Genomic DNA, 20,271 nt, shown 5'->3' on the forward strand with positions numbered 1-20,271 from the left:
GTTGTTGGTTAAAATCCCAGTAGATCAGCAGTTTCTGAAATACTCAGACCAGCCCGTCTGGCACCGACAACCATGCCACATTCAAAGTCACTTAAATCACCTTTCTTCCCCATTCTGATGCTCGGTTTGAACTGCAGCAGATCGTCTTGATCATGTCTACATGCCTAAATGCATTGTGATTGGCTGATTAGAAATTTGCGTTAGTGAGCAGTTTGACTGGTGTACCTAATAAAGTGGCCTATGAGTGTATATGCACAGTGTTTCTATTAACAAGTGAAAAATTCATGAGCAGATTAAAGAGTCAAACAAATAGTTTAATCTTGAATCTAATACTGCATGACATCTGTTCTACTCTTTATCATTCAACAGGAAGACAGGCCCTAAACCTCATCCATATCAGCTTGATGTTTGAAAATTGATAAGTACCTTAGATGGAATACCACTACCCATTGTTGTTACATAATTAATCCACTAGAGGGTAGACCTCTGCTGCTCTGTCACTGCCATCAAACTAAATTCTGTTTCTATCTAACATTTGTCCAGCTGTTCAGTCGTATCTGTCCCTGTTGAAGGAAAGGTTGGATCATATATATATACACGAAGTTTATAGAGAACTTCCACAATCTTTTCCCCAAAAAGTTACTCTATTTCTCTCACTCTTAAAAAGGATGCTTCTCAAAGTGAGACCATGAGTTTCAGATTTGCTCATAGATTCACTGCCACCTTCTAAGTTCATAGCAGGTTATGAGTAAAATATCAGCTTAACAAAATGTAGTTTGAGCAGAATTTGTAACAAATAAGATTTGTACAAGCTGCACATAACAAATGTACTTCCCTGTAAAACCATGTACTTTAGACAGACAGACAGCGTGCATTCAGTATTTGTTTGCCTGATTTGCTTCTAGTTACGGCATGTCAAGTGGAACATTTTTGGCCAGATTGGCTGCCAGCAGACTGTAAAATTGAGACCTGAATAATTGTAGCACAAATCTACCATTGAGTTGTACTCAGCAGCAATCATTTTGTTGTTGTTGTGAGTATTCATAAGTCAAACTCAACACACACACACACACACACACACACACACACACACACACACACACACACACACACACACACACACACACACACACACACACACAGCTGGCCACATGTCCAGAGACACGTTCTTCTCCTCTGCTAACCATGCGTGGTCACTGCTCTACAAGCCTCCCCAGACCTCTGGCAGTGTAACACTTTTACAGCATACTGAAACATGCACACACACACACACACACACACACACACACACACACACACACACACACACACATCCTGCACAGTCATGAGAGCAGATCAATACGACATAGTTGCTCACATGGGTTTTCCATCGAAGGGATTCATCCTCACTTGCTTGATTTCCTCATCTCTCTCTTTCTTTTTCCATCCTGTCTCTCACTCCCTCCCAGCAGCAGCTGTCAATTATAAGAGTCAAACTCTTTTTGTTCCCATAGGGTGTTCGGCGCACACACACATGCACACACACATGCACACACAGGGTCTCCCTTGGACTTAGATTTGAGTGAATGTGAAAGGGGTAAAACTTGACTTTTCTTGAAGTGGCCCACATGCAGCCAGCAGAGAAATGTCCAGAGGAGAGAAAAAATAAGAACTTCAGAAAGCACAGAGGAGATTGACTAAAGACCTGGAGAGATAATAGAAGAAAATATGGGCGATCTGTAACGTCAGAGTTTATTGCTCCGAAGGTCTGTGATCGTACTCTGAGGTTACACAGCTTTGTCATATTGTGTAGCTTGATTCTGATTTGATTTTAGCCCTTCGAGCAATACCTTTTGAGGACTCTAATGGCTTTTATGATTGGTCTACACTTGCATTTGTGTCTGCAAATTGTAAGTCTGACATAAAGCACAGTGAAGGGCACCAAAATGTGCCAAGGATGAAAGGACTAATGTGTCAGCAGGACCTGGAAAAACTGATCCATGCTTTTATCTCAAGTAGGCTTGATTACCGCAACAACATCTGGTTCAGAACGCTGCTGCTCGAGTCCTCACTAAGACCAAGAAAGTGGATCACATCAGTCCAGTTCTGAGGTCTTAACACTGACTCCCTGTTTGTCAGAGGATAAAGTTTAAAACACCTCTGTTGGTTTACAAAGCTCTGAATGGATTAGGGCCAAAGTATATCAGTGATCTTTTCATCCAGTATGAACCATCAAGACCACTTAGGTCTTCTGGATCAGGTCTGCTTTCAGTCCCCAGAGTCAGAACCAGACATGGAGGAGCAGCAGTCAGCTTCTATGCTCCAAATATCTGGAACAAACTGACAGAACATATCAAGTCTGCTGAAACACTCTGCTCCTTTGAATCCAGGTTGAAGGCTCACCTTTTTACAGCTGCCTTTAATTAAATCATTTTTATAACTTTTTTTTAAACCACACAACTCTGCAGCTCTGCCCAGCGACTTTTATGCTTATATCTTAATTTTTTTTATTGTATCTTTTTTTTACCTAATTTTAACTGAATTTGAATTGTTTTCTTTTAATATTTTTTCTCTGTAAAGCACTTTCAATTGCCTTGCTGAAATGTGTTATAGAAAAAAACTTGTCCTGCCTTGCCTGAAAAACACTTTCAACAGAGCATCCATAACTTGTAGACTACCTTCTAGATAACCAGATTTCCTAAGTATAACCAAACATAACAATGAGGAGTTTACATCTTTGTTTTCATCTAAACTTATAGCAAACTGTTGCTTTCCTTTTTTCTTTTTTTTACCTTTCCCTTTCTCCTCCACTAATACCATCACCCTTTCCTCCTTTCACTCGTTGCCTTCCCCATTTCTTTTTCCTTCCCTCTTCCCATTGAGAAGCAAAAATAATTCAGATGGATCCTAATAGTGTCTCCTTCTCTCCTCTGCAGTGGTCAATTGTTCAGATCCAGGCCACGCAGAGAATGGTGTGCGCCAGTCTGGCCTGCGCTACCCAGAAGTCTTCAGCTTTGGAGTAACAGTGGCGTTCCACTGTAAAAGAGGCTTCTACCTCCTGGGCTCTGCAGTCCTCACATGCCAGCATGATGGACGATGGGACAGACCCATTCCCCGCTGCCTGGGTATGCAAAGAGAAACACAAACACGCATTGTGTGAACTCAGAGATACGATGTAGGAGATGAAAAGAATGAAGCAGAGACAAAGAAAAAACAGATTGACACTCACAGGGCTATTATGGAAATGTTTGTCTTTTGTGAGCAGGTAACAACTTCCTGGAACACAAGTAGTCATAGCCAGGTGGCTTTCTATTTATTTTTCTTCATATTTGTCAGGAAAAGCCATTTGAGGAGTGAAATGGCTTGAACAGCGTCAGCCGGGAAGATGAGGTGCGAATGAGAAACTGAGAGAATAAGAGAGGGTTCAGGGTAGAAAATGGGAGGGAAGTAATCATAAAAGGAGGGCGGAATATAAAAGAAAGAGGCTTAAAGGTTTGAACATATTTGTGTGAGTGTGTGGGAACAGAAATAAAAGGTGAGCGTGTGTCTCTTAGGGCAATAGGCGTTCTTTGCAGAGAGCGACATTGGCTGATAGAAACGTAGAGATTAAACTAGAGAGGCTGATTCAGAGATGAGGAGGGAAACACAGAGAGGTGAGTGGGACTGCAGCAGGAGGACGCAGTGACAGAGAGGGAGAGATGAGGAATCAGACACTCACTGGTGGGACGCTGGTGTCTGTGCATCGAGCATTACATTCGAGAAACAAGGTCTTATCGGAAAATTGGGGGGAGAGGTGTGATGACTGAGGGGCGAGGAGAGGATGGAGTAATATAATTTGGGGGTTAGGAGAGATATCAGAGGACCAGTCATTTGGCAGAAATAGAAAATCGAGAGCTGTGTCATATCTGTGGCCTACAGAAACCTGGTCTCTGAAAAATGTCGATTCTTTTTCTCTAATTTGAAGGAAAAATAAGAGATTTTTTTTACGAATGTCTGTCGCTTTGGAACAAGTTCTAGTTGTTTTCAACACAGAGGGGAGGGAGAGAGGCTCTTCCTATGTTTTCTAGCTAAAGGGAGTTTAATTTGATATGAGTTATTGCTTCTTTTTCCCTCAGGCTGTGCAATCAAAGTTATAAAAAAAGCTGTTCTGGTTTGGCTATGTACCGCTATACAGTGCAAGCTAAGCATAGTGGTTTCTGTTTAATTATGTGTTTATATAAAAGTTATATTTTTGAATTGCTGAAAGCGCTACATATAGCTGCAACAATCCTAGCGAGGGATCTTTATTGTGTCTCGTACTCTGCTCTCTCCCTATATTTACTAACTTTCTCTACGTCGAATAATGCAGAAATGCAATAAAGAAGTTTAAGGGGGTAAAGGCGACGAAGAGATACTGCAAAATAATTTTTGAACAATAATTAAAAGTTTTTCAACCTTTAAAATAAGAGAAAAGATGAAAGTAAACTTTTTTATTTCATTTTTTTCTGAGCATTCAGTTGAAGCCTTCTCCTGAAACTGATATATATGTCTGTTGCCTTTCTGTCAACCTTTCACTTCAGCCGCAGTGACCAAAGTGCACCATCTAATGCAGTTGGTGTCTTGGATCTATTTTTGGACACCTTTTCGCATGAACCCTCTTTCTCTCTGTGTTTATCTTGCTCTCACTCTGTCTCTGCAGCTATTTCCTGTGGTGACCCCGGTGTACCCCCAAATGCTGTGGTGTCTGGAACTCGCAGCTGGACATACGGCTCAGTGCTGCAGTACTCCTGTCTGCCAGGAGGGTTATTGGTGGGAAACACGACTCGCTACTGTCAGGAGGATGGCACATGGAGTGGACCGCCGCCGTACTGCACCGGTAAAGTCACGCTGCTCAACAGTTCAGTTGCTGAGGGAGGCATCTTTGTGTTACTTTTTGGCAACAGTCGTCATCAAGCAGCATCCTCCAGGTTAAAACTGAGGCCTGTTCGTGGTGCTCAAACAACAGCTCTTACATTAAGTCAGTCATTATCACAGAATGGATCAGTTGCATCTTACTCAGAAAAACTCTAAAAACTTGCATCACAACAAAAACTGGCTTGTCAAGCTTCTTGAACAGAGGAAAATAGTCATAATTAAAGAAACTAAACAACTACATTTTATTGACCCACTGATAGACTTTTTACTCAGCCAATCCGGCCCTAATTTTTGTCTGTCGATATCTTGAAATTAAAAAATTTATGAACTCAACAGGTGTATGTGGCTCAGTTTAAGTCTAATGACAATGTTTTACTAAGAGCAAGAAATTACCACATGCTTGGTTTTCAGCTTCTCTGCTGGAAAACCAGACACAGATTTATGTCTATAAGTGGAGACAGAGTTTAGTACCTTGAAATATAACCACACAACACTGATGCACTACGATTGTTTCTTCAGGAATGTTCATGCATGGAAAATAAAATGTAGTGTGAAGGAAAACCATTTTTTGGAGCTTTCCATAATTTTCTCAGTGGTTTTTGTCAGAGGAACCAAGCTTACCATGGCTCACCTGATTCAAACGATGTGCAGCGCTAGTATAAAGTAGAAAACCTCCAACTATTCTAAACAAAAATAACAGTATCCTTAAATCAGAAGGTTACTAGGTTTTGGCCATCTGGCCATCCAAACCATGCTGTACTCAAGCACAATTGCTCCCCCTCAGCGCTGTTATTCCACTGGAGAGTACAGCCAGCGGTCACACTACTTCAATATGAACCATTAGCAGGTCACACACACACACCCGTGGCCCGCCTACATCATCCTTTGCATCGAAGCCTATGCTTTCACGAAGCACAATCTCGTCAGTCGGCACAGTGAGACACAGAGAACACTGCTACAACTTTAGAGACTTCTTGGCTCATGGTCAGTCGTTTCTGTCCGACACAACCCTCTAACACACCCACTGCTGTTTAACCTCTTACTGCCTGAATTAATCAACAATTATGAAACTGGATTGTTCTATGTGTTTTGCATCAGTTTTTTTGAAGTGGGGTTGTATGAGCTCTATGTGACCACTAAGGACATTAGATACAGTAGAAAGTTGTGTCCTCTCCCTCAGTAAGACACAAACTGTAATCGATGGTGACGAGGAAATAGACGCTAACACAGAGAGACCGTACCAAATTCAAAGGCTATTTTCTCTGCCTACAAGAACTAAAATCAAAAAGTAATACCACAGTTTAAGAGTACACTACATAAAATATTTTTTAAGTGCATTAAGTCTTCGGAAATATAAACATTTATCCGGACCTAACTAACTGGTCATGTATCCTTCCACACAGCACTAGTGCACTCCGTCCCCCCTCCTCCTTTTAGCTGCAGGGAATGTAAACAAGCTATGCTTCGGGCGCTGGTTGTAGCCTCGTGTAAGTTTGATCAAGTATCATAATTCTTTTGTTTGTACTCTAAGGATTGTGCGGCAGCGTAGGAAATTCAAAATGAGTGACTATAACAGCGACGATGAAGTTCCATTCACTTTGGAACCAAAAGGATACCTGTATGAACTGGAGTACACAGAAGAAGAGCTGCTACATATGGCGACTGAAAGGAATACAGAGGAAACATCCGCGGACACTGGACATCAAGATGCTGAGTGTTGCTGCTGCCACAACTGTTGTTGTTGTTGTTGCTGTTACAGGACACTCCAGAATTTAGAAGAGCAGGGAAATCTGTGTGATGAGTTATACAGACAGCTTGAGAGCCAGCAGTGTCCTCAGACAAATCCTGAAGAGTGTCTGTAACCAAGTGCCACTCGTGACAGCAGTAACACTCAGCATCCGTGGGCAAAGAGTCACAGCTCCTCTTCTGTGTGCTCTGGTTCATACAGGTATCCTTTTGGTTCCAAAGTGAATGGAACTTCATCGTCGCTGTCATAGTCACTCATTTTGAATTTCCTACGCTGCCTCACAATCCTTAGAGTACAAACAAAAGAATTACGATACTTGATCAAACTTACACGAGGCTACAACCGGCGCCCGAAGCATAGCTTGTTTACATTCCCTGCAGCTGAAAGGAGGAGGGGGGACGGAGCGCACTAGCGCTGTGCGGAAGGATACATGACCAGTTAGTTAGGTCCGGATAAATGTTTATATTTCCGAAGACTTAATGCACTTAAAAAATATTTTATGTAGCGTACTCTTAAACTGTGGAATTACTTTTTGATTTTAGTTCTTGTAGGCAGAGAAAATAGCCTTTGAATTTGGTACGGTCTCTCCCTGTTAGCACCTATTTCCTCTTCACCATCGAGTACAGTCTGTGTCTTACTGAGGGAGAGGAGACAACTTTCTACTGTATCTAATGTCCTTAGTGGTCACATAGAGCTCATACAACCCCACTTCAAAAAAACTGAACTATCCCTTTAAATTGACTGGAGATTGTAAATTAGAGTATAAAACACACAATAGTTATGACTAAGTTATATTATATATATAGACATGTGAAGTTCATCCCCTGACCAATATATTGCAACATAATGGATCTGATACAATCTTTGGTATGTGCAGAATATGAATCAATAGGTTATAATGAGGTACAAGGTCATTTCAGCTGCATCAAGACTTGACAGGGTATGTCACAAATGTGTGACGACAGGCATCAAAGGGTTACAATGATTGTCAATAGGTGGGGTGGCAGCAATCATATGGCATGATTCATACGTCATGGATCACACGCGCTGTCTGCGTGCTTGAGCTCTTCCATGAAGTGAACCATGCTGAAGCCCACCTCTTCGAAGCGTGCTAAAGCAGAGAAGTGAATCATGCTTAAGCATGGCAGACTTGTGGTCACACTGGCCAAATGACAGACTCTCAGTAGATCCAGCACTGATTTCTTTTCCCTCACTGTTAATTCTGTGTGGTCTGATCATGAGATGCACGTTGTTCCCGAAAGTTGCTCACTGCCACCAGGGCTAAAACTTAGTGTAGCAGGTGGTAATTCTTTACAGCTGTATTTAAGATTTTACAGAATACTTATGTCTAAATTCAGCGAAATGAACATGTGTTGTGGAACTAAATTTGCAGTTTTCACATTTCCAGACATAAATGACACAACACACCACAGGAAATGTTATGATTTAGATTCAGTCTGTTAATCCATTTACTGAGTGACGCACTGTAGCAAGCTGTTTATATTTTCGACTATAATTACCTCCCTTCTAGCTAACTGAAAACTTGCCTATATACTGTGTTTCATTTCACTTTCCTTGACATTTTGCTGTTTCTCTGAGCAGATACATTTTCTGTTGCACTTTCATAAATCGCTTCAAAATGGAATTTAAATAACTTTTCTGTGGCATATTTTCAAGCAGTGTTAAATATTGGCCCATTTTTACCTGCTGTTTGCTAATACATTTTATGAAATGAATCCCCATTTCAAGGCCTTTGTTAAGTGACTCTAAAAACATTTTACATCCAACTGAACGTGTTAAAAAAACACATGCAGACAAAAGGAGGTGAGAGTTCTTGTTTACCACAGGTTTCAAGTATTGCACTCCAGTTGGCTTCTGGATTCCACAAGACAACAACCGATCATTTCCAAACCCAGCATCAACTGTCTCAACAGCTGAAATGCAATAAGCTTCCTCTACTGGCCTCAAAACAGAACGCTCAGCAGGGCAGAAACCATCCTGCAGCTGAAGACCTAATTGAGATGCAAGCCGCTGCATTTTGAGCTGTACCCTGTTAAACTCACAAATCCCCACCGATGGAATTTAAGCTGCTGAAATTGTGACACGCTCAGTGCTTTTAATGCTAGAACAATTTGGTATAGCTTAACTGCAAAGTACAGTTCTACAAAGTTCCTGTGAGAGAGCATGTGCACGTCGTATGCGTGTGCCAGTGTATGTGAAGGAAAGGGTGGGTTAAATATTTGTGCGTTTTCTGCAAGAGAGGATGGGAATGGTCTGAAATTACAAATGCCTTTTAGTTTGATGTTGTTGGCCTGTAGCATGAATGCATTTATTTTTAGCATAGTGGCCTCGTTGAGAGTCAGCCTCCTGACCCTGTTTCCACCATTTTGTTACATAAAATCACAAAAACCTATTAGGAAGTTAATGGACATCAGTCGGATGCAGCTGCTGTTTCATGTTGACTGTGTGTGAATGTGTGTGTGTGGGGTTGTGTGTTTTTTATAGCTTATCTCTCTCTTATTTGTTTGCTTTTAGCACATCATGTTTCTGTGTCTTTTCCTGCTATAGGTGCCAGTCCAGGAGTCTGTGGAGACCCAGGGATCCCACCCCACGGTGCCCGTCTTGGAGGGGAGGAATTTAAAACTAAGAGCCTGCTGCGTTTCAGCTGTGAGGCAGGTTACAGCCTGACTGGCTCAGCTGAGAGAACCTGTCTTCACAATGGCACCTGGAGCGGTACACAGCCTGTCTGTCAAGGTGAGGGAAAATCTGGCTCTAACTTCACATGACGCATGTCTCTGTGAGAAATTCACCTCTGCTAAAAGAAAGAAGAGTCATACTGCAGTTTAGATGAGTAACATGGAACAGTTTGCCTCTATTTTTCACAATGCATGGTCCTGCACTTGTGAATGTTAAAGGTCCCATATTCTGCTCCTTTTCAGCAGTTTGATATGGATCATTGATGTCTTCATGAAATGGTAGTAACACGTTTTGGTCCAAAAAGCCAATAAATCGAGAACAGCAGCATTGTTTCCAGGCTCTCATAGCCCCTCTGTTCAGAACGCTCTGATTTAGTGGGCGTGACCTTCATATGTAAATGAGCCACCACTGATACTGCCCCGCTCTTCCGTGTCACAGAGAGCGACGCCACAAGCTCCGAGTGCACAATGTTTGGAAAACAGCAAAGCTTGTTTATCATAACATCACAGGCTAAAACAACAGGCTAACCGCAGCTAAAGTTAGCATCCTGAAGCTAACACAGAGACAGGGGGGACACTGAGGTAAAGCTCTTACATCTGCTCCACAGCACACAGCATTTAAATTACTCACATTTCCAGGGTCCGAGGTTTGTTGGTGGATGGTTGGTAATGCGCCTGGATTCAGGACCAGTCTATTCTCTAGCTCTCTGTTGTACTGTCCAAAGTTGGAAAAGCAGTCGGCCGTGAAGTGACTAGCACACATGCACAGTTTTACTGAGTGTAGCTGGCACATTTCCCTGATAAATGAACTCTGGCCACTTAGTCTTGTCTTCTTCTGAGATGGGAAGCTTGAGCATGGAAATATGTGGCTGTATACAGCCAAAAACAGAGCAGTGATGGCTCTTCAAATTTTGCATTCTCCTCCCCGCTGCTGGAGAGATTTCTCTCCAGCAGCGGGGAGAGGAGGGGACGGGGAGGGGGTTCTGGGGTATCTGCTCCGGTGGACCAATCAGGCTAAACTTGCTCCTGATTGGTCAAAAAAGGGAATCGCTGACTGTCACATCACATTTTCACAATCACATTTTGTGGGCTGGGAGGAAAGCCAAAGACCCACAAATTTCACTAAAAGACTTAATAAAGTGATTTTATGCATAATATGGGACCTTTAAATCAATGAGTTTCAATTAGACCTTTTTTGGCACTTTTCATCCACACGCACTGTTTACTCATCCTGTTTTATAGTTACGTCTGCTGTTTGCTTTAGACAAGCAGCTTGGATTTGAGAACACAATATACGCCAAACTGTCTGTTTAGAAAACATCATCCGTTTTGATACCACGTTATCTCCATCTCAATAGGGGTTACCTTTGGGTCCCAACCCAGATTCTATGAAACACAGTCATAAAAATAAACATCTCTGTAAAAAGAAGCAGGGCAGGTTTTTGTTGGAACTCACACTGCGGTGCATTTGTGGCATATGGGCCTAATTATTCAGCTTTTTTTGTGTGTGAAAATAAATCAGCTCAGGCTCCAAAGATGAACAGCTTAATCTCTCCTCTGCAGAATAATGTAGCACCAGGCTGCTTGGCTTGCTGGCAACAGTAAGCAACAAATCCATTACCAAATATAGCTTACAACACATGACATACATTTGACTGCTTACAGTACACTGAATTTAAATAATGTGTAGGTGAGGTTTGAATGTCTGTTATGCATTTCAGAGATGAGATTTACATGATTTTTAATATAAGGTTAAATGAGGTGTATGTAGTTTGAGTAAGTTTTGTTTATGCACAACTTAAAGCTTTAGTGTTAATCATTGTGCTGCAGCTCTGCATTAAAACTCCAATATGGGGTGTGTGTGTATCAACTAAATCTCTAATTGTCTCCCAGCATAAAATAACTCATTTTAATGAAATAGAAGAGGTTAATGGAGGAGGGTTTGGAGAAAATGTGCACTTCCTGTTTGTGTGTGTCGGTATCAGTGTGGCCCAGATACAAAGGATTGAAGTGTGTCACTCTGAACAGACTGTGCTGAATCTTCCCCAGCACTGCTGTGGTTATAAAGTGTATCACGTACAACAGCAGTTTCCAAAGACAGACTTTAACCAATGGGGGTTTAGAGGAAATTAAAATGGGTCCCCGCAGTGCTGTAGAGACACTGGGATCCTTAGCTGCTTCCTGTGTTTCTTTTCTCCATTCCAAACAATGGCAGGTATGGCTGAATGAAACACTGCTGACATTAACTCCAGCCTGACGCAGATTTTAGATTCAGTTAGATGGATGGGCTCTTCTGGCAGTAATTTAAGTGGAGAGGGAGAGGGAAGAGTGAGTCATACAGTTTCAGTGCACCCTTATGATTGTGTGGCCAAGACCCAAAACACCACCAGTGTGCTAAATATAGAGCGCTGCAAAGCTTAACAGCAATACTGAGTAAAATAAGAAAAAACAGCTCGAGATCTCTCCACATAAATAAAAATGTTTGAGTGCTATAAAGCAGCGCTTCGTTTGAAAAAGTTAAATTTTTTCGCTTGAGTTCAATTCGATGATTCACATTAAAACTTTCCCTGATTCTGAAAATGTTACTTCCAAGAAACTGCAGAGAAAAAAATGTAACAGAAATGAAACTGCAAAAGTTAAATCACAAGACTCTGATCTATCATCATACAAAGCAGTCACAAAGTTTTTTGAGGCTTGGATTGCCTTCATATACCAAGACCCACACACACACCTTAGAGGTGTGTGTTTGTTTGTGTGTGTGCCAGTGCCTGTGTTTGTGTTAAACAAATTATTTATGTCTGTCTACAGTTGTTTTTCATTAAGCTAATAGTGGTTAAAAGCTGATTCAGAGGGGATGAGACATCTATCACTGAGACACAAACACAAAAAAATCCATACACACATCCATACTGAAACACCCCCGCATACACACATATACACACATACCCACTGTTGCTCACAGCAGGTTTACAGAGAACACTTATAGACTAACCATGAGCTAAAGCTACAAAAGCTACAATATGCTAAGACCTACTCTACCAACACACACACTCACACACATACTCACACACACATACTCACACTCTCACTCACTGCTGCAAGGCCGAGCTTTTAAGGGCTCTAACTAATGAGTCTAATCGATAGGTGTTTGATTGTTAGAGGCTGTCAGCTGTCATGGACTTATTAGTAAAATGTGCTGTGTCTGGTTGCTAATTCCTGTCTGCCCTGTTCATTTGCTTCGCTAGCAAGCTCAAAATCAATGGATTGCATGTTTCGAGACGTTTTAGGGACGCACGCATCTTCATTCCTGTGTCCTCCTGGTTTGGACTCACCAGTGGTGCAATGGCTCAATAACAAAGAAAGACAAGGAGTGATGGAGTTTGTATATTTAGCAACATCTCCAGTTTCTTGTCCCACAGGAATGAAAGGAGGTATGAACTTTAAGTTATGACATGAGACACACGGGTCCTGAAGTGTTCTTGATGTCATTTCACTCTTCTAGCTTCGAGTGAGAGATGGTGTGTTGAAATTGTCCATGTTTCATGTTCAAAAACTCTTCAGGTATGGAAACTGGTTCTAGATTGATGCCATTGACTGAATATTGAGTGGGCAGCGTAGCTCCCCCATTTATCATTGTACGGTTTTGAAGCCAAAATACCCCCGTCACAGGCGCCACCATTGGTATCTGATGTGCAGCCAGAGTCTGGGTAGTAGAGATGATGAGGGATTCTGGGAGAATCTGAGTGGAGCCGGGTGACAAAAATAATAATTTTTTGTTTCCCCTCAAGAGTCTAATCTCCTCTTGGCTCTACCTCCAGAAATAGTTAACAATCCCCCCCCAAAAAAATACACAAGAACAGCGGCTGTCAGCCATCGTTAAATGTGACGCAAAACCTCATTTTGAACCTCATATAACTAATGAAAATGATACTTTTCAGAAAAAAGAGGACCCGAATACAAGGCAGCCAAATGATATCTTCAGATCACCACAACAATCGGACGTGAGAAACATTTCTACAAGGTGTATTAACTTCTTTTAAGTTTGACCACCGCCCATCTGGAATGGCAGGGGAGATAGATTTTTTGACCTATACTGCATATACTGCAGCCAGCCACCAGCAATTTTTGTGGCAACCTCACTTCAAGCAGCCCAAGATTATTTATTTGTTTTACAGTCTATGGTCGATGCCAGTAAAACATAGATGAGGATGCCTCTAGTTAACAGAACAGGTCACAAACTTTATACCTGAGAGCTGGCAGAAAGAAGTGCAGTTGAAGGGGTGAAAAATTTGGCTTTTTTTCATTCTCACCTGCTCTCCTCCCAAACAATGTCTGGGATTTTAAGCGCACAGTGCATGTTTGAAACAGGCTTTGGATTCCCAGTGAGAGGGGGACACCGTCGAGGCTTTGGTGTAGATCGTGTTGAAGCAGCTATAAAAATGAATGCCAGCATGTCTTCATGGATGCTGCAATGTCAGGTGTACAGACAATCTCAGGTTATAAATATGTATTCTCTGTGCTCTCATCGCTGAGACTTTGTTCTCCCCAGGATGACTCTGGAAGGACATTGTCCACAAACACTGACTGAGAATGAGCTTTGCAACCCTGCTGCATGACCAATGCTCCTCCTTACTGCGTGTTATTTCCACACTACTTGCTTGTCTTGTTATTCAGAATCTTCTGTCTGCAAATACAAAAAGACAGCATGTCTAATTTTTTAACCAATGACAGGTTCAGGAAGCAGGCCCCAGTCCTTGGAGCAGTTTCATGCTCTCTGCCCTGCTCAGTGGCACTTTGGCAGCTGTAGTGGAAGCTGTGAATGTATCGCAGTCTCCCCCAATCTAGAAAACAACTGGAACACTGTACATCTGCCAGTCACTGCTGGGAGTCACTCCAACAACCTTTAGTCATCAATAAGCCTCACTACCTCCAGGACATATATTTAGAGTTTTTTCCAGCTGACTCCAGTGATAATCTCATTATTGCAACCTTCAGCTGATCAGCCCTGAGTGACGGCGAGACAGTATTGCTCACAGCGATATTATCACTATGATTAATCACTGCCGTTTAATATTTCCTCCTTCCTCAGCTGTATCTTGCGGTAACCCTGGCACCCCTGCACACGGAAGGATTGTCTTCAGCGATGGCATCACTTTCGGCAGCTCGGTGGCTTATGCATGCTGGGAAGGCTTCAAAACATCAGGCCTGACCACCAGACACTGCACAACAAATGGGACGTGGACGGGACAACCCCCAGACTGCGCTGGTACGTCAGGTTTCCTGTCACTGCTTCCTACTGTCTTTATAAGGGACAGAGCTGTAAGTGATGGGGGCGGGGGGCCCTGAGTCAGCTGCATCTGCTGCTGTACTACAAGTAACCCTGCAAATAGCATTAGTATTAGTGAGTGCACAGTGGTGTTTTTGTGGTAGAAGATCCAAGAGGCATATGAATTGTGCATGCACTGAGCAAACTGCTGCTGTGCAGATACAGGACTGTACGAGACAAAGTTTGTTGTGTCTGAGATTTCACAGTTTCAAAGAGCCAGTCAGAGGTTTGGGAAAATGGAAGGGAGGAGACAGGAGGTGAAAGAAATGACAGAGGTTAAAAACTGAAGTTGCTGAGAAAGTTGAGAGTACACAAAGAGTCATGGGACAAGGACGAAGAAGTTTAAGGAATCAGTCAGTGAGAAGTACAGTCATTTTGATGAGGAATAGATCAGATTAGATCATTTGTGTCTTGCTCCTCTGCAGAATTCTTGGAACATCAGCTGACAGATACGTCCTATAACTATCTTCCTCTTTCATCCTTTAGTGATCAGTTGTGGAGATCCAGGACCAGCAGCCAATGGGATCTATCTAGGAAGTGAGTTCACCTTCAACCACACAGTGCTCTACCGCTGTAACCCTGGACACCTGATGGAGCCACTTGGGCGCAACATTCTGCACTGTACCAAAGAGGGAACCTGGAACCAGACCAAACCTAGCTGTAGAGGTAAGAACTGTAACGCTTGTGATAAATACCTCTACAGTTCTCTTAAAGATCCTCAGATTCACAGCCATGTCACAGAACATCTTGGAAATGGAAATAAGTATTTCTAGTAGATTGGCACCTTTGCTTCTTTTAAATCTCACATAATTCTCATAAAGAACAGATTAAGATAGGCTAACCATGCTGTAATTTTACACATTTTAAAGTTGTAACAACACGACCCTTCTGGAGTCGGCGTTAAAACACTCAAGGGGGAAAACTTTAAGGAAACTGATAAATTCTGCCAATGGAGCGTATTTCAGTAGCCACAAGTAATAAATGTTAAACGAATGAACTCTCAAGAGACTGTGTCCAAATAAGAAAAAAAAAATATTACCATTTAATCAAACAGAACAAATGCCTCTCCCGCGCACCCGGTGCGCAATGGCAATCAAACACAAATATTCACTCAAATAATGCCCCAAACACAGTCTATTTCAACCCTAAATAATGTTAAAATCCCCCTCTAACAAAAATTACCCCGCTTATCCTTTTTCAAGTCCGTTTAAATTGTCTTTCCCACAGTTTTTTGGTCCACTTGCCCAACGGAAGCCGCTGTAAATCCTCCGAGCCCCAAAAGTAATCCACACAGAAACAAAAACCCAAACCCAAAAACGAGATTGATCAACTAAAAACACTGGTATACCAGGAAAAGTGCAACATAAAGACGATCTCACCACTCTTGGAACAACTTAAATCCACAAAGATGTTTGTCCGTTCCTTGTGCACACTCTTGGTCCCAGGAAGAGATAATCCACGGGGAACTGTAGGGATGTATCGGCACACTTCAGTAACTACCCTCCGGGATGTTTATATTAAGTATATTTCAACTTTGCTCGGACAGCTTATTACTTATCCTTGTTTTTCAGGCCCTTTCTACAGGCACGCCTTTTTTATTGTCCTTTTCCCTCACGATCTCCTCTCCTGTCCCTTCCCTAACGCCACGTACTCCTTTTATAATTTCGTCCTTTATTTTCTTTTTTTTTTCTTAACCATAAACCCACTCATACAACATTGCAACAGGTATCCCATCCTATCTTACATTTTGCTAACAGGGATTTATTTTCATCGTACTGAAAACCTTTCATTAATTTCATTAATCACACTTTTATTGATTTCATTCACTATAATACCTCTCTCGTTTAGTCAAATTTTCGTTTTTGGTGACACTGTGTCAAAGTCTTTTACAATCTGTTTTTTCTTTTTTCTCTGGTATTAATCCTATAGTTGCGTTTTGGCAGAATAAAGGTATTTGATGGAAGGGCTCAGTTTAGCTTTGAAAATTAAGTTCCTCCAATTTATATGCTGAAGAGGATGAGTCCATATGATGAAGATTTCTTTGAACTGCTAGTGAATAAAAATTATCAATAAATAAGAAAGAAGAGCATATGAGATAGAATTAACCCTTATCTGATGATGCTCTGTGATTGTCTCAAAGACAAAAGTTTCATGAAAGCCTTTTTTAAGTAATCTTTGGAGACCGATAACAAAAGAAAGTATATTCTGTTGGTTTCTATACCACAATTAAACAGGGTACAGAGCATTTTTATTGAGTCTCAGCGTTGCAGAAATCTTCTAACAAAGCACTCAACCATGAAGAATAACAAGGGCTGTTATTGTTATAGATCTGTGCAAACGCAGAAAAAGACCAACAAAAACAAGATACAATTTAATAAGAACAATAGATTTTTATTGCTGGATGCCATACTGAAATAACAGATTGTGACTTTAACTGTGCCTTACACAGAGTCCAAGTGGAGATTTACAAAGCTCTTAACAAATAACAGGGTGTTAAATTAGAGTGTGTGTTCTGAAATCCTCTTACTTAATAACATAAATGTGAAAATAAAAAAGAATGCATTTAAATAAACTGAGTCCCAGGTTTACTACAGCTCTTATTTAGGGTTCAGGCTGTAACACTCCACAACAGTAAGAGTGAACGTTTCCTGAGACCCTCCCTGCCGCTTCTTCCCACAAACAGAAAATCACCTGCTGGCTCCTGCAGTTGCAGATGCTTTGAACTGAGATGAAAAAAACTTAAAAAGCCGGTGGAGGCTACTGCGAGAGAACCAGAGGGAGAGAGATGCAGAGAGGGGGACAACAGAGAAGTAACTGATACTGTGGGTGATAGAAAGTGAGACAGAGGCGGAAAATTGAAGAGAGAAAGTTAGAAAACAAGAGGGGGGGATACAGGTAGAAAAATACTGCTCATTCTTTCTTCTTTTTTCTGTTTCTCCTCCGCCTCACCCTCTGTTTTTCTCTTCTGACTTCCTTTACTGCATTTTCTCCTTTTCTCTGGCTTCTTCTCCCTCTGCACAATGATTTTTCTATAGCTTCTCTGTTTTTATTCCCTCCATTTTCTTTGGCTTCAATCCCTCCCAAGCCTTCATTTGATCATATTTTGGAGGAATGGCATCTTCACAGAGAGAGACACACTGAATGAAGGAGGTTTAAGTCGCACTAGTGTAGCTTGACAGGCAGAATGAATCGAGTGAGGAGGAAAGAGAGATCGAGGAGGTAGGGATGGTGGAGTAGAATGGAGGAATTAAGGGAGGAGAGAGGATGGCAAAGGTGTGTTAAAGGAAAACACCAGGGTAACGCTTTATTTTTCGAGGTCCGCAAATTTCATCACACTTCCGTAATAATTAGACAAAGTTTTTTCTTATTTCTTTGAAATTAGCACATAACTTCTTTAAAATAATGTCCAAATTTTTTGTTGCAAGTCACAATTGGTAGGTTATTGTTTTTTTTCCAGTTTCTTTGAAATTTACTGCAAATTAAAAGGTAAGAAGGTGACAATTAGCAAATAATTTATTTGAAATAAATCACAACTTACCACAAAATGTTTTTAAAAGTATCCCAACGTTTCTGCTGTTTCCAGAGAAGAAGGTGATAAATAGCTGCTTAGTTCATGAATACAGAAGTTAGGTTCATTGTTTCCTCTGATAATTACCTCTGAAATGTTCAGAGAATAAATTAATTTCCCAATAAGCAGTTGATAGTTAGCTATTTGTTATTTAATTTCACCAAGTTCTTTAGTACCCAGTTTGTTGATATGTATAATTGAGATCACATGTAAAATGATAAACCTTTATGATCAGGCCTATAATGTTTGACATGATACAACTGAAGGCTTCAGATGTGATATTCACCAAGAGTGGGGTTGTAAAATGTCGTTATCTGATTGTGATAGACACTGTGAGTACAGGCGCGCTGCAAAACAGAATCTGGCCAGAAGTTATGTGCTAATTTTCACCAAATCTTCATGAAATTCCAGGGGTAATTTCAAAGAAATAAGAAAAAAACTTTGTCTAATTATTTAAGTGCAATGAAATTTCCGGACCTCTAAAGCAACGTTTTACCAACACCAGAGGAGGCACTGAGATACTTGATGAAAAAACAGTGAAGAAATGAAAACGAAAGGAAAGAGAGGCAGAAAAATGGAGCGAGAAAGATGGAATAAAAAGGGGAAGAGAATCTGATGAACCATCAGTCAGGCCACAATGAAAAAAAGGAGCAGAGAGGAAAGGAGCGATGGGAGAAACTTAGAAAGGCAAATCAATACCTGCCCCCAAACCTGTAAACACACAGTGAGAGAAGGGATTAAGCCCATAAAATGTGTTGGCTGGCTGAGATGTGCCAGGAGAGATATTCCTGTAAGAGGTGGAGAGGCTGAAACTCTGTGAGAGAATAAAAGAGGAGTTGAGCCGGTGCAGGAGGACACACAGACAAAAGGTACAAGGAGAAACAGAAGAAGAGCAAGCTGCAAGACAGAGAGGAGGCAAGGGAACATGTTCGGTGAAGGAGCACGGAGGGAAAGGTGGAGAAAAATGAGCAAACAAAATGATGGGAGGATGAGTCAAGGTGTGTGCCTCAGAAGAAATGAGACTTACCCCACCAGACTCATGTGGAGCTAACCCAGTGTGTGCTCTACAAAGGAGAGACGCAAATAAAACAAGACTTCAGAAACCTTTAATTACAGGCTGAAGTGTTCTCCGGGCATCAGAGACCTGCAGGAATATTGTTCTGGAGTATTAACCGCTAAGTCAATGAGTGGGTTTGTTCTATTTTTGGAGAGTTGTAGTTTGATCCCCAACAACAAAGTTGGTTTAGAAGACAGACTTTAATTATTCGTTTTAATCCCTGTTAGCTGTTCAGTAGCCATCAGCTCCATGACTGGAGTCACATGAAAGAAACTGTCAAACAATATGCTCAGGATAATAAGAAAGGTCTGGCTTGTTAAGGTGTCTGATTTTTTTGGCACTGGAACCAACAACAAGCAGAGCACATTGGAGAGTGAAGAAAACAAGATGGGAAAAATAAAAACTCCTTTCTGACTCTGGGAGAATGACCTTTGGGAGCCGCAAGGCTTCTTCAGGACACTGGTGACATACAAAGCCAAATTAGTCGACTGATTTGTTTGCTCAGAGCAAACTGCTGTTGCTAAGAAACTGCAGTGTTACAAACAAAAGATATATTTTTGTAGCTCAAAACACTTTTTTTTTGTTAATGGCACTCTGATTCTGCGTCCAAAAGGCTCACGACTGAGAGAGACAAAAAGGATAGAAGAAAAAGATTGGCAGAGGAGAAGCGAAATCGACAGTTGGATGGAGAGGGCAGGAGAAAACAAAACACAAAGAAATTCAGTCACGAAGAGAAGCCAGATGTCCATGGAGTGTGTATTTAGTGGTGCTCTAAAAGAAATACGTGTTTTATTTCTGCTAACTTTCCAAAAGTGTATCTGTATGGCTCCTCCTGTAAGAGTCAATGTGTGCATCTACTGTATATACAGCATGTGTGTGTTGTTTTTGCCTGTATGTCTATGTGCGTGTGTGTGACTGTGTGTGCTTCCCGTCCTCCGAGCATGCTTGTGCTCACTGTATATCATCATAGCAGAGTGAATGGAGCGTGAAACCATCTGTCTCCTG

General features: G+C 41.4%; 1 protein-coding gene across 1 annotated transcript in view; it reads left to right on the forward strand.

The window, feature by feature from the left end:
* Positions 1-20,271, forward strand: part of LOC141787362 (CUB and sushi domain-containing protein 1-like) — a 580,923-nt gene that overhangs the window by 525,458 nt on the left and 35,194 nt on the right. The window contains exons 58-62 of the mRNA XM_074665649.1: positions 2,916-3,104; positions 4,658-4,834; positions 9,188-9,373; positions 14,405-14,581; positions 15,128-15,307. Coding sequence (XP_074521750.1) covers positions 2,916-3,104; positions 4,658-4,834; positions 9,188-9,373; positions 14,405-14,581; positions 15,128-15,307 — 909 coding nt within the window. The remainder of the gene's footprint in view (positions 1-2,915; positions 3,105-4,657; positions 4,835-9,187; positions 9,374-14,404; positions 14,582-15,127; positions 15,308-20,271) is intronic.

Source organism: Halichoeres trimaculatus, unplaced genomic scaffold (assembly GCF_033239565.1).
Source record: "Halichoeres trimaculatus isolate MK-OKI-2021-1 unplaced genomic scaffold, fHalTri1.1 fHalTri1_scaffold_3, whole genome shotgun sequence".
Taxonomy (NCBI): Eukaryota; Metazoa; Chordata; class Actinopteri; order Labriformes; family Labridae; genus Halichoeres; species Halichoeres trimaculatus.